Source organism: Thalassophryne amazonica, chromosome 4 (assembly GCF_902500255.1).
Source record: "Thalassophryne amazonica chromosome 4, fThaAma1.1, whole genome shotgun sequence".
In the NCBI taxonomy this organism is placed as follows: domain Eukaryota; kingdom Metazoa; phylum Chordata; class Actinopteri; order Batrachoidiformes; family Batrachoididae; genus Thalassophryne; species Thalassophryne amazonica.
The window spans coordinates 126,250,337-126,262,516 of NC_047106.1; the positions used below are offsets into that span (position 1 = coordinate 126,250,337).

Here is a 12,180-nt window from a genome sequence, read left to right on the forward strand (position 1 = left end):
CCGGCAGAGCATCGCTTTAGCTCGGCTTTTGACGCGATGCTTCACTTTGCTTCATTGAATATAATGCTTTTTAGAGCAATCCGCAATGTATCTGTCATCAATACCTGCCGTCTGAAAGCCCATAACAGTTGTGTCAGGTCCAACTGTTTAAACTGCATTAACTTTATAGTCACTGAGCTTTATTGACACTGCAGTATATGCAAACTTGGCTACGGTCTAACAGCACACAAAATCTTTTGCAGTCAAAGCTGTGTTTCTGTCTAAGACTCTGCTGAACCTTTTGGCCAAGTACAGTGTGTCACTCGTACAACAACAGGTAGCTGCAGAGCTTGCACTTGTACACATATGCTTGAAGGATATTATACCATATATAATGCCTCTGAAATACGTAAATGACAAATCTATATTTCTGAAAATAATGCGGGAAACTTAAGAAGAGCTAAAAATCACTGGACTATCTCAGCAAAAACAGAACATCTCATCACCTCAAAATATGGATATACATATATTCTGAAAAACCTTTACCTGGTAACAGAGTGAAAGCTATCATCATGCATGTTGAGATGTTGTTGCAGTTGTTCAGAACTCACAAACCGGCGATTACACTCATAACATGGCCAGTTCCTCTCCTGTTCCCGCAGCACTGAGAGAACAATGGAAGGTAACCACTGCTTCATTACAGTTTATGATACCTTTCCCATCATAAACAGCAGGACTCGTATTGTCAAATTTAATCAGAGTACAAATGGTCTGCATTCTGACCTTTTCTTTCTTCTTCTGTGACATCATGGATCTTCTGATTGACAAAGTCTGCATACGATGCTGCATACCACACCTGTGAAAGGAAATAGGACACACAATCACTCAGTGTCAGCTGTGCGCTATGAACAACACTTACATTAACATTAAAAGGCTTAGAGCACATACTGTACCTCCACCGAGTGCAAATGGCCTCGTCTAAATTCACACTGAACATTCTTCATACTCGGAATCAGAAGTGAGAGGACTTGAGTTATGTCACTTGGACCAGAATTAATTTGAGTCAACCTTCAACTTTACTGACTGCAGACTTGTTGCAGAATTATACATGTTTGGTGAAGCGCCATATTTTGTTTCTGTTCTGCTGCACACCTGCGTGTGTGCATCAAACATCTCCGGGTAGTTTTTCTCATAGATGGACACTGCTATATAGGTCAATCAATCAATCAACTTTTTTCTTGTATAGCGCCAAATCACAACAAACAGTTGCCCCAAGGCGCTCCACATTGCAAGGCAAGGCCATACAATAATTATGAAACACAGTCTACGTCTAAAGCAACATAACCAAGGGATGGTCCAGGGTCACCCGATCCAGCCCTAACTATAAGCCTTAGCGAAAAGGAAAGTTTTAAGCCTAATCTTAAAAGTAGAGAGGGTATCTGTCTCCCTGATCTGAATTGGGAGCTGGTTCCACAGGAGAGGAGCCTGAAAGCTGAAGGCTCTGCCTCCCATTCTACTCTTACAAACCCTAGGAACTACAAGTAAGCCCGCAATCTGAGAGCGAAGCGCTCTAATGGGGTAATATGGTACTACGAGGTCCCTAAGATAAGATGGGACCTGATTATTCAAAACCTTATAAGTAAGAAGAAGAATTTTAAATTCTATTCTAGCATTAACAGGAAGCCAATGAAGGGAGGCCAACACGGGTGAGATATGCTCTCTCCTGCTAGTCCCCGTCAGTACTCTAGCTGCAGCATTCTGAACCAACTGAAGGCTTTTTAGGGAACTTTTAGGACAACCTGATAATAATGAATTACAATAGTCCAGCCTAGAGGAAATAAATGCATGAATTAGTTTTTCAGCATCACTCTGAGACAAGACCTTTCTGATTTTAGAGATATTGCGTAAATGCAAAAAGGCAGTCCTACATATTTGTTTAATATGCGCTTTGAATGACATATCCTGATCAAAAATAACTCCAAGATTTCTCACAGTATTACTAGAGATCAGGGAAATGCCATCCAGAGTAACGATCTGGTTAGACACCATGCTTCTAAGATTTGTGGGGCCAAGTACAATAACTTCAGTTTTATCTGAGTTTAAAAGCAGGAAATTAGAGGTCATCCATGTCTTTATGTCTGTAAGACAATCCTGCAGTTTAGCTAATTGGTGCGTATCCTCTGGCTTCATGGATAGATAAAGCTGGGTATCATCTGCGTAACAATGAAAATTTAAGCAATACCGTCTAATAATACTGCCCAAGGGAAGCATGTATAAAGTGAATAAAATTGGTCCTAGCACAGAACCTTGTGGAACTCCATAATTAACTTTAGTCTGTGAAGAAGATTCCCCATTTACATGAACAAACTGTAATCTATTAGACAAATATGATTCAAACCACTGCAGCGCAATGCCTTTAATACCTATGACATGCTCTAATCTCTGTAATAAAATTTTATGGTCAACAGTATCAAAAGCAGCACTGAGGTCCAACAGAACAAGCACAGAGATAAGTCCACTGTCCGAAGCCATAAGAAGATCATTTGTAACCTTCACTAATGCTGTTTCTGTACTATGATGAATTCTAAAACCTGACTGAAACTCTTCAAATAGACCATTCCTCTGCAGGTGATCAGTTAGCTGTTTTACAACTACCCTCTCAAGAATCTTTGAGAGAAAAGGAAGGTTGGAGATTGGCCTATAATTAGCTAAGATAGCTGGGTCAAGTGATGGCTTTTTAAGTAATGGTTTAATTACTGCCACCTTAAAGGCCTGTGGTACATAACCAACTAACAAAGATAGATTGATCATATTTAAGATTGAAGCATTAAATAATGGTAGGACTTCCTTGAGCAGCCTGGCAGGAATGGGGTCTAATAAGCATGTTGATGGTTTGGATGAAGTAACTAATGAAAATAACTCAGAACAATCGGAGAGAAAGAGTCTAACCAAATACCGGCATCACTGAAAGCAGCCAAAGATAACGATACATCTTTGGGATGGTTATGAGTAATTTTTTCTCTAATAGTCAAAATTTTGTTAGCAAAGAAAGTCATGAAGTCATTACTAGTTAAAGTTAATGGAATACTCAGCTCAATAGAGCTCTGACTCTTTGTCAGCCTGGCTACAGTGCTGAAAAGAAACCTGGGGTTGTTCTTATTTTCTTCAATTAGTGATGAGTAGAAAGATGTCCTAGCTTCACGAAGGGCTTTCTTATAGAGCAACAAACTCTTTTTCCAGGCTAAGTGAAGATCTTCTAAATTAGTGAGACGCCATTTCCTCTCCAACTTACGGGTTATCTGCTTTAAGCTACGAGTTTGTGAGTTATACCACGGAGTCAGACACTTCTGATTTAAAGCTCTCTTTTTCAGAGGAGCTACAGCATCCAAAGTTGTCTTCAATGAGGATGTAAAACTATTGACAAGATACTCTAACTCCCTTACAGAGTTTAGGTAGCTACTCTGCTCTGTGTTGGTATATGACATTAGAGAACATAAAGAAGGAATCATATCCTTAAACCTAGTTACAGCGCTTTCTGAAAGACTTCTAGTGTAATGAAACTTATTCCCCACTGCAGGGTAGTCCATCAGGGTAAATGTAAATGTTATTAAAAAATGATCAGACAAAAGGGAGTTTTCAGGGAATACTGTTAAGTCTTCTATTTCCATACCATAAGTCAGAACAAGATCTAAAATATGATTAAAGTGGTGGGTGGACTCATTTACTTTTTGAGCAAAGCCGATAGAGTCTAATAATAGATTAAATGCAGTGTTGAGGCTGTCATTCTCAGCATCTGTGTGGATGTTAAAATCGCCCACTATAATTATCTTATCTGAGCTAAGCACTAAGTCAGACAAAAGGTCTGAAAATTCACAGAGAAACTCACAGTAACGACCAGGTGGACGATAGATAATAACAAATAAAACTGGTTTTTGGGACTTCCAATTTGGATGGACAAGACTAAGAGACAAGCTTTCAAATGAATTAAAGCTCTGTCTAGGTTTTTGATTAATTAATAAGCTGGAATGGAAGATTGCTGCTAATCCTCCGCCCCGGCCCGTGCTACGAGCATTCTGACAGTTAGTGTGACTCGGGGGTGTTGACTCATTTAAACTAACATATTCATCCTGCTGTAACCAAGTTTCTGTTAGGCAGAATAAATCAATACGTTGATCAATTATTATATCATTTACCAACAGGGACTTAGAAGAAAGAGACCTAATGTTTAATAGACCACATTTAACTGTGTATAGGTGAGTACCATTCTGTCACCTTAAGTAAAAAAGTACATTTCAGGAAAATACGAAGTGCATACATCATTTCTTTTGGCTACTCGATTTTTTGCTTTGGGTCACCACAGTGGATCCAGTAGGGAACAAGTTTTTACTCCGAATGTCTTTCGGATGCAACTTCAGATGTACATGGAGAACGGGACAGCAGTGGCCCTTAACTTGGGGCCTTCTGTTTAGGTGGTCAGCACACTAACTGCTTGTGACACTCTGCTGCCATTCAATGTTAAGTTAAACATTTTAATGTTTTGAGCAGGAAAACACCACAAGCAACATACAACTCTTTTTCATCCTAAAGTTCATCACTTGGAAGACAAACAACGCTAAAGCAACAACTGCTACACCTATCATGGGGTTACGGCAACATCAACCACAAATACAACTACAATAAGCCTAGTTTCCCCATCCATGACTTTAGCTGCCTTTCCAGTGTGCAAGTAAATTAGTTTATTCACATGACACAGCAAGAACACATGCCTATTAGCACTGTGCCATGGTACTGCACTGTCAGTGCTCGTCTCTGTACTACTGTATTTTCAATAAATATAGAGTTTAAATAATTTGCAAATCATCACAATCTGTTTTAAATTTACGCTTCACACTGTGTGCCAGCATCTTTTGAAACGGCGTTGCAAGAATAGAAAAGTGCATAAAACTAAATAAAATGCACTCCACTGTGTTGATAGCACTAAACATTTGTGCAACAAAAAAACAGTATCATTTTACACCGAACTACACAAACTGTATTATATAACGGCTGAGTGGATCCTTGTCATTTGATTGGTGTTTTGTATGTCACGTGACATGGATTATTCGTACCATTTGCCACTGTGTTTCATTTACTGTGCAATAGTGTTTTTTAGCGTGCAATTTTGGTTCTATATGAAATGTGCTATTTTAAGCTGCGACCACTGTGCGCGCTACACTACCGGGGATGACATTCAGCTAAACATGGCAGAGTTTGTTTTGCTGACGGACAACAATCTGAACAAGCTAACTGACTGTGCTAATTCTTGTAACACAAAAAAATGAAAAGAAATCCACCAAACCGTAAGACATCTGGAGGCATGAAGAGCTGTTAGGATGAAAAGCTGGGCAAATTTCTGATGCTGTTTTTCGCTGGGCTGAGCATATTTCAGTCTATACATGGCATCACGGACTACATCGTCAGAATTGTTTTTGAACTATCTGACTGTTTTTGCAAGTTGACTGAGAACAATTTTGGACTCCTATTCAACTCAAAGCACCAGTGATATACACCAAAATGTAAGTCCTTTTTTCTGTTGTTTATAAATTAATAAAATATCATATGACAAGGATCTATTTTAACGGTTATATACAACAAATAATCAATGTTTTTTCATTCATTCAATGGAACAAATATTTCATGCGGTGAAAGATGGAACATTCCATCTTTTATTTTATGAAATATTCGTACCATTGAACTCATAAACATTTATTATTTGTATACTATAAGGTTGTTACCTTGAGCTCTTGCTTAGGTTGGATGTTCTTGATGGTTGTATAGAATATCTCTGAGCCGTACTGATAGGCTATGAGATTCTGCTCAAGGTGGTTCTGGGCAGGTCTGACAAACATCATCCAGTTACAGCTGTCCTCATCAGACAGTTCAAACCACATGTCTCCTTTGTCTCCGTCCTTCTCTGAATCCAACATGCACAGCTGAGTGAAAAAGAACAAGAGTTTCAATTTTATTTTTTGCCAAAGTGTGCACCTGGTTACACAATCACAACAATTCTCTTTGTTTCATAATTTATTGAGCTTCACCTATCAGCGAGTCTCGTTCTACATTTGGAACGTTTTTAATCAAAACACTTAACTCTGATATTTTGAAAGCACTAGTTTACTTTAAAAATGTAGCATCATACGCGTACATCCAAAAATGAGAAAAAAATTGCCAATTACTTAAATAGTTTAGGTTGTGCCCTCCCAAATTCTTTAACCTATCCTACACGGACCATACTAAAATATGAAATGGTGTGAAATGGGGACTGATAATCATGAAATGGGGTACAATGTAACGAAATGGAGCAGAGTGAACCAGATTGACTCCAAATAAGTACTTTTTATGCAATTGTTTGCCGTTTGTTTTTCAAGAGATGAAACTTTGGTCAATGGATCAGTCTGATCATTCTTTCGTTACGTTTTACCCCCATTTTGTTATTATCAGTCCCCATTTCCCTAAAAAAATAAATAAATAAAAGTACTTAATTGAATCATATTTGGAGTCAGTCTGCTCCATTTCGCTATGTTTTACCTCCGTTTCATTATTATCAGTCCCCATTTTGCTTAAGAATAATTAACTGAATCATATTTAATCATATTTGGAGTCAGTCTGGGTCAGTCTGCTCCATTTCGTAACATTTTACCCCATTTCGTGATTATTAGGCTCCATTTCATATTTTAGTATAGTCGATGCTACACTGTTACACTGTGAAATTTAGCTGATATCACTGATAATAAGACCTAAAATGTCTGGTGTCAATCTGCTGTGATGTGGAAGTCTATATGTCAGGGGGGCCCTGTCCAACCCCCAGGACAGGGGCCCTCCAGGACCAGGATGGGCACAGTTGCTGTATGTAGAGTCCAGCTGAATCTGTGAAGCACATGTGAGGAACTGGACTTCACTTTGTGTGACATACCCACATGGCATCTTGGAGACTGACGGAGTGGGGGTGGGGGCGGAAAGCAACATCTGATTTCTATTTAAAACAAATGGCACACAAACAAGCTAAGGAAAAGTGATCATGGTGACTGGAGGAACATGACATTCAGTGGTGATTCAAGAATCTGCATTTGACAGGAACACTTTGATGGAACTTTTATGTGGTGTTGTTGTAACAGAGCATGTTAAAAAAGGATGACAATTTAAATAATAATAATAATAAAAAAAAACTAGTTTCCACAGTCATCTATGATATGGGGTCAGGGAGGGCAAAGAGCGACAGCATCATTTACTTCAACCATGACACCAGGCATAAAACTTGAGCTAAATCAACAACTACATCCATACCAGGTCCACTATGGTGACTACTAAATGTCAGCAACCAACAGAGTTGGGCGCATGCACACACACACACTGAACGGGAAGCCAAAAGAAGCCAATGAGGCACTGTCCCCATTTTGTGGAAATAGAATCTGACAATTTCATTTACAGTGTAAGAACTGCCAAATATCATGGCAACAGAACAATAATTTTAACACAAAAAGTTGTGTTTAGTCTTCATTTATATATATATTCTATACATGTATTTACCAATGCCTCAGGCACAGCTGCCTCAGTGGCCAAGCTTACAGCCCTGATGAACGCATTTAATTTTTCTAGGTTAGTTAAAAATGGCCAAAAAAAAAAAAAACCTTTTCTCTCCACTACTGATTATTTATCACAATATATAATTTAATAATTCTGCAAGTTTAAGGGCTACAATGATCAAAGCCTGAAGAAACATGTGGGCTCAATAAACATTTATTCCTTGCCATCATAGAGGCCATTCATAAGTCATAAGGGACCACATGTGCATGCAGTTCCCTGATACAGTTTGAGTGGTGGGCTTGTGGATCCTTAGTTTAATTCCCCATCAGACCAGAAAACTACCTTGAGCAAGGTCTTTAATCCCCAAGTTGCTCCCAGTGTGCAGCTGAGCCCCTTTCATGGCAGCACCTTGACATCTGCACCTTGACATCTTAGAATGTTAGGCATTACTGTCAAACTCTTTGATCATCTGCTTCAGATGGAAAGGTGCATGAGAAATAGAGTACATTTCCCATTTCCTGGATTGTCAACCTTTGCTGACTATGGTTACTGTCACATGTACACTTTTATTCTTATGTTCTTCTAAAATTATCCACTGCATTATGTAAATACATTTATGATATATCAGGAACCTATTGTATGACGGTGCACTGTACGGCAGGCTTTGGTGTCATGAGCCCATAAGGACTGTACAGCAGGTGGTACATGCATTATCTTCCTGAAAAATGTTTTAGATTAAGCCTTTAGGAGATACCTAAAGGTGACAAGAAAAGGCCTGTCCAGACAGATCATACAGTGCATCCAGAAAGTATTCACAGCATTTCACTTTTTCCACATTTTGTTATGTTACAGCCTTATTCCAAAATGGAGTAAATTAATTTATCCCCTCAAAATTCTACTCACATGATTTTTTTTTTTTGTTAAATGTATTAAAAATAAAATAAAAACTTTTTTTTGTAAATGTATTAAAAATAATAATAATTAAAAAAAAAACTAACAAATCAAATTGTACGAGGGCTGTCCATAAAGTATAGGTCCTTTTTATTTTTTTCAAAAACTATATGGATTTCATTCATATGTTTTTACGTCAGACATGCTTGAACCCTCGTGCGCATGCGTGAGTTTTTCCACGCCTGTCGGTGACGTCATTCGCCTGTGAGCACTCCTTGTGGGAGGAGTCGTCCAGCCCCTCGTCGGAATTCCTTTGTCTGAGAAGTTGCTGAGAGACTGGCGCTTTGTTTGATCAAAATTTTTTCTAAACAGGAAAAACACCTCCGTGTTGATAACCATTTGTAAAATCCAGGCGGCTTTTGATGGCTTTCAGTGGAGTGAGTATATGAGAAATTGTTTAACAGCTGGACATGTTCCAACTTGTCCTTAAGGCTTCCAATGGAGGTGTTTTTCCTGTGGTGGAGCGTCGCGGCGGCTGCGAGCCAACGCTGCAATCTGCCCGCACGTCTTTCATTAAAAAAAATCTCCTTTAACAGTGGAATATCCAGATAAAATGCTGAAACCGACTTCTTCTGAAACTTCTCTGTTCTCTCACGACGTCCTGGATCAGTAGAGCCTGAAATGTGGAGGTTTTCAGCTTGAAACAGGCTGACGACGGCGCCTGGGAGTGCTGCACGACGTCTCGCTCCGTGGGAAGTCCTTAAAGCGACAGTATCACCTCAAAATCTCTCATCAGCCGTTAAAATTTTCACCGAAAACCAGCTAAATTTTTCGAACCGTGTCCACTTCGATGTGTCTCACAGGTTTAGAAAAAATTTTGATCAAACAAAGCGCCAGTCTCTCAGCAACTTCTCAGACAAAGGAATTCCGACGAGGGGCTGGACGACTCCTCCCACAAGGAGTGCTCACAGGCGAATGACGTCACCAACAGGCGTGGAAAAACTCACGCATGCGCACGAGGGTTCAAGCATGTCTGACGTAAAAACATATGAATGAAATCCATATAGTTTTTGAAAAAAATAAAAAGGACCTATACTTTATGGACAGCCCTCGTACATAAGTATTCACACCCTTTGCTCAATACTTTGTTGATGCACCTTTGGCAGAAATTACAGCTTCAAGTCTTCTTGAATTTGATGCCACAAGCTTGGTGCACCTATCTTTGGGCAGTTTTGCCCATTCCTCTTTGCAGCACCTCTCAAGCTCCAGCAGGATGGATGGGGAGCGTCGGTGTACAGCTATTTTCAGATCTCTCCAGTGATGTTCAATCAGATTCAGCTCTGGGCTCTGGATGGGACACTCAAGGACATTCAGAGAGTTGTCCTGAAGCCACTCCTTTGATATCTTGGCTGTGTGCTTAGGGTCATTGTCCTGCTGAAAGATGGACCATCACCCAGTCTGAGGTCAAGAGCACTCTGGAGCAGGTTTTCATCCAGGATGTCTCTGTACATTGCTGCATTCATCTTTCCCTCAATCCTGACTAGTCTCCCAGTTCCTGCCACTGAAAAACATCCCCACAGCATGATGCTGCCACCACTATGCTTCTCTGTAACAATGGTGCCTGGTTTCCTCCAAACATAATGCCTGACATGTACACCAAAGAGTTCAATCTTTGTCTCATCAGACCAGAAAATTTTGTTTCTCATGGTCTAAGAGTCCTTCAGGTGCCTTTTAGCAAACTCCAGGTGGGCTGCCATGTGCCTTTAACTAAGGAATGGCTTCCGTCTGACCACTTTACCATACAGGTCTGCCGGTGGATTGCTGCAGAGATGGTTGTCCTTCTGGAAGGTTCTCCTCTCTCCACAGGGGAATGCTCGAGCTCTGACAGAGTGACCATCTGACTCTTTGTCACCTACCTGACTAAGGCCCTTCTGCCCCGATCGCTCAGTTTCAACGGGCGGCCAGCTCTAGGAAGAGTCCTGGTGGATCTGAACTTCTTCCATTTATAGATGATGGAGGCCACTGTGTTCAATGGGTCCTTCAAAGCACTTAACTGTGGGACCTTATATGTAGACAGGTGTGTGCCTTTCCAAATCATGTCCAATCAACTGAATTTACCCCAGGTGGACTCCAATTAAGCTGTAGAAACATCTCAAGGGTGATCAGTGGAAACAAGATGCACCAGAGCCCAATTTTGAGCTTCATGGCAAAGGGTGTGAATATTTATGTACATGCAATTTGTTAGATTTTTTTTTTAAATTTATAATAAATTTGCAAAAATCTAAAACAAACAAAACAAAACTTTTTTTTCCACATTGTCATTATGGGATATTGTGTGTAGAATTTTGGGGAATAAATGAATTTAATCCATTTTGGAATAAGGCTGTAACATAAAAAAAAAAAATGGAAAAGTACAGCACTGTGAATACTTTCTGGATGCACCGTATGTTCTTGCTTTTTTCAAGTGCCACTTCTAGCAGGCAAACAGAAACACTTCTTCAAAACAATTCAGTCTGTATTTGTGGTTTGAGGTCTGTTTTATGTGGTGGCTATTAGCCCATCTTTCTCCCAAAATGTAGTCTTAATTTTATTACAAAAATCGTGGCTGATTTTATTATTATTATTTTTTCAGGCAATCAAACAGAATTTGGTAGTGCTTAGTGGTGACTTACTTTAAGGTGAACGTAGTGGTCCTGAAGTTCACTATGAAGAACAAGTGGACCCTCCACCGGTCCAAACTGTGTTCTTTTCGGGATGCGTCTCTTGGAGAAAACTCCACCCAGGAAACGATCTATGTAGAGGATGAGAGGAAGACTGGCTCGGGCCTTTGACATCACCGGCCGATTGGGAATGGGGTGTAGAGGACCATGTTTCAGACACACGGAGGGGTTGTCATCATTACACTCCTCACACCCTGAGAGGCCACAAAAATAAGAAATCCATAAAACAAAGTAAACACACTGCAGATACAAAGGATCCTATCACTCACCCGATGCAAAGGAACACACAGTGCAACGCAAGCATCACTTGTATTTTCTACCTGAGGCACTTGTGGTTTTCACACCCAGTGCTCACGTTGTCTAAATACTTAGTATTAACAACCTCAATTGTGCATTCATGGGCATGTTTGTCTACAAATGAAACAGAGTCAGGTGTAGTAGTGATGCATTGGTATGTTCTGGTAGCAAAACACAACTGCACAATACACCAGCAAAAACCTGGTGGACAGTTCAGTGCAGGCTATTTCTGCTGTAGAAAGTTAGGCACATAGCACCCTATAGTTTGTGCTTGGATTTCACACAATGCAGTCTAAAATGCAGCAAATAGATCTGTGCTATACACAGTAAATTGTGTCCTATAGAGCAACAAGATAATGCCTAAATGGGAACTGCTGAGCAGTGTTATCCGAAAGTCCATTAAAGATGTAAACATCATTTTAAGTACAACACAGTAGCCACTCAACAGGATGATATGGTGCTATAGTTGCTTCTTCTGCCTTGGAGAAGGTCAAGATGTAAAGTGATGGCTGTCTAAAGTCTTTAGACATTGACTGGGCATCTTCTAAAATGTGTTTGTTCCAAGGGTTGCATGCTCCATCGGTATCACCATTATTAATGCCAATAATGACATTATTTTTGGGCATCTGCATCATCAAATTGCAACCAACGTAAAGCGGCAGATCTGTGAGCAGCTGCAATCAGGTAAATAGACCTCCCATTTGATTCTTTTCTAACTTTCAGAATTTAG

General features: G+C 39.9%; 1 protein-coding gene across 2 annotated transcripts in view; it reads right to left on the reverse strand.

The window, feature by feature from the left end:
* The window catches only part of prdm10 (PR domain containing 10), a 69,188-nt gene that overhangs the window by 36,339 nt on the left and 20,669 nt on the right, over window positions 1-12,180 (reverse strand). For both annotated transcript variants that reach the window (XM_034168498.1, XM_034168497.1), the window contains 4 exons: window positions 11,106-11,347; window positions 5,754-5,951; window positions 763-835; window positions 526-643 (listed from right to left, as the gene is read on the reverse strand). In XM_034168498.1, the coding sequence (XP_034024389.1) occupies window positions 526-643; window positions 763-835; window positions 5,754-5,951; window positions 11,106-11,347 (631 nt within the window). The remainder of the gene's footprint in view (window positions 1-525; window positions 644-762; window positions 836-5,753; window positions 5,952-11,105; window positions 11,348-12,180) is intronic.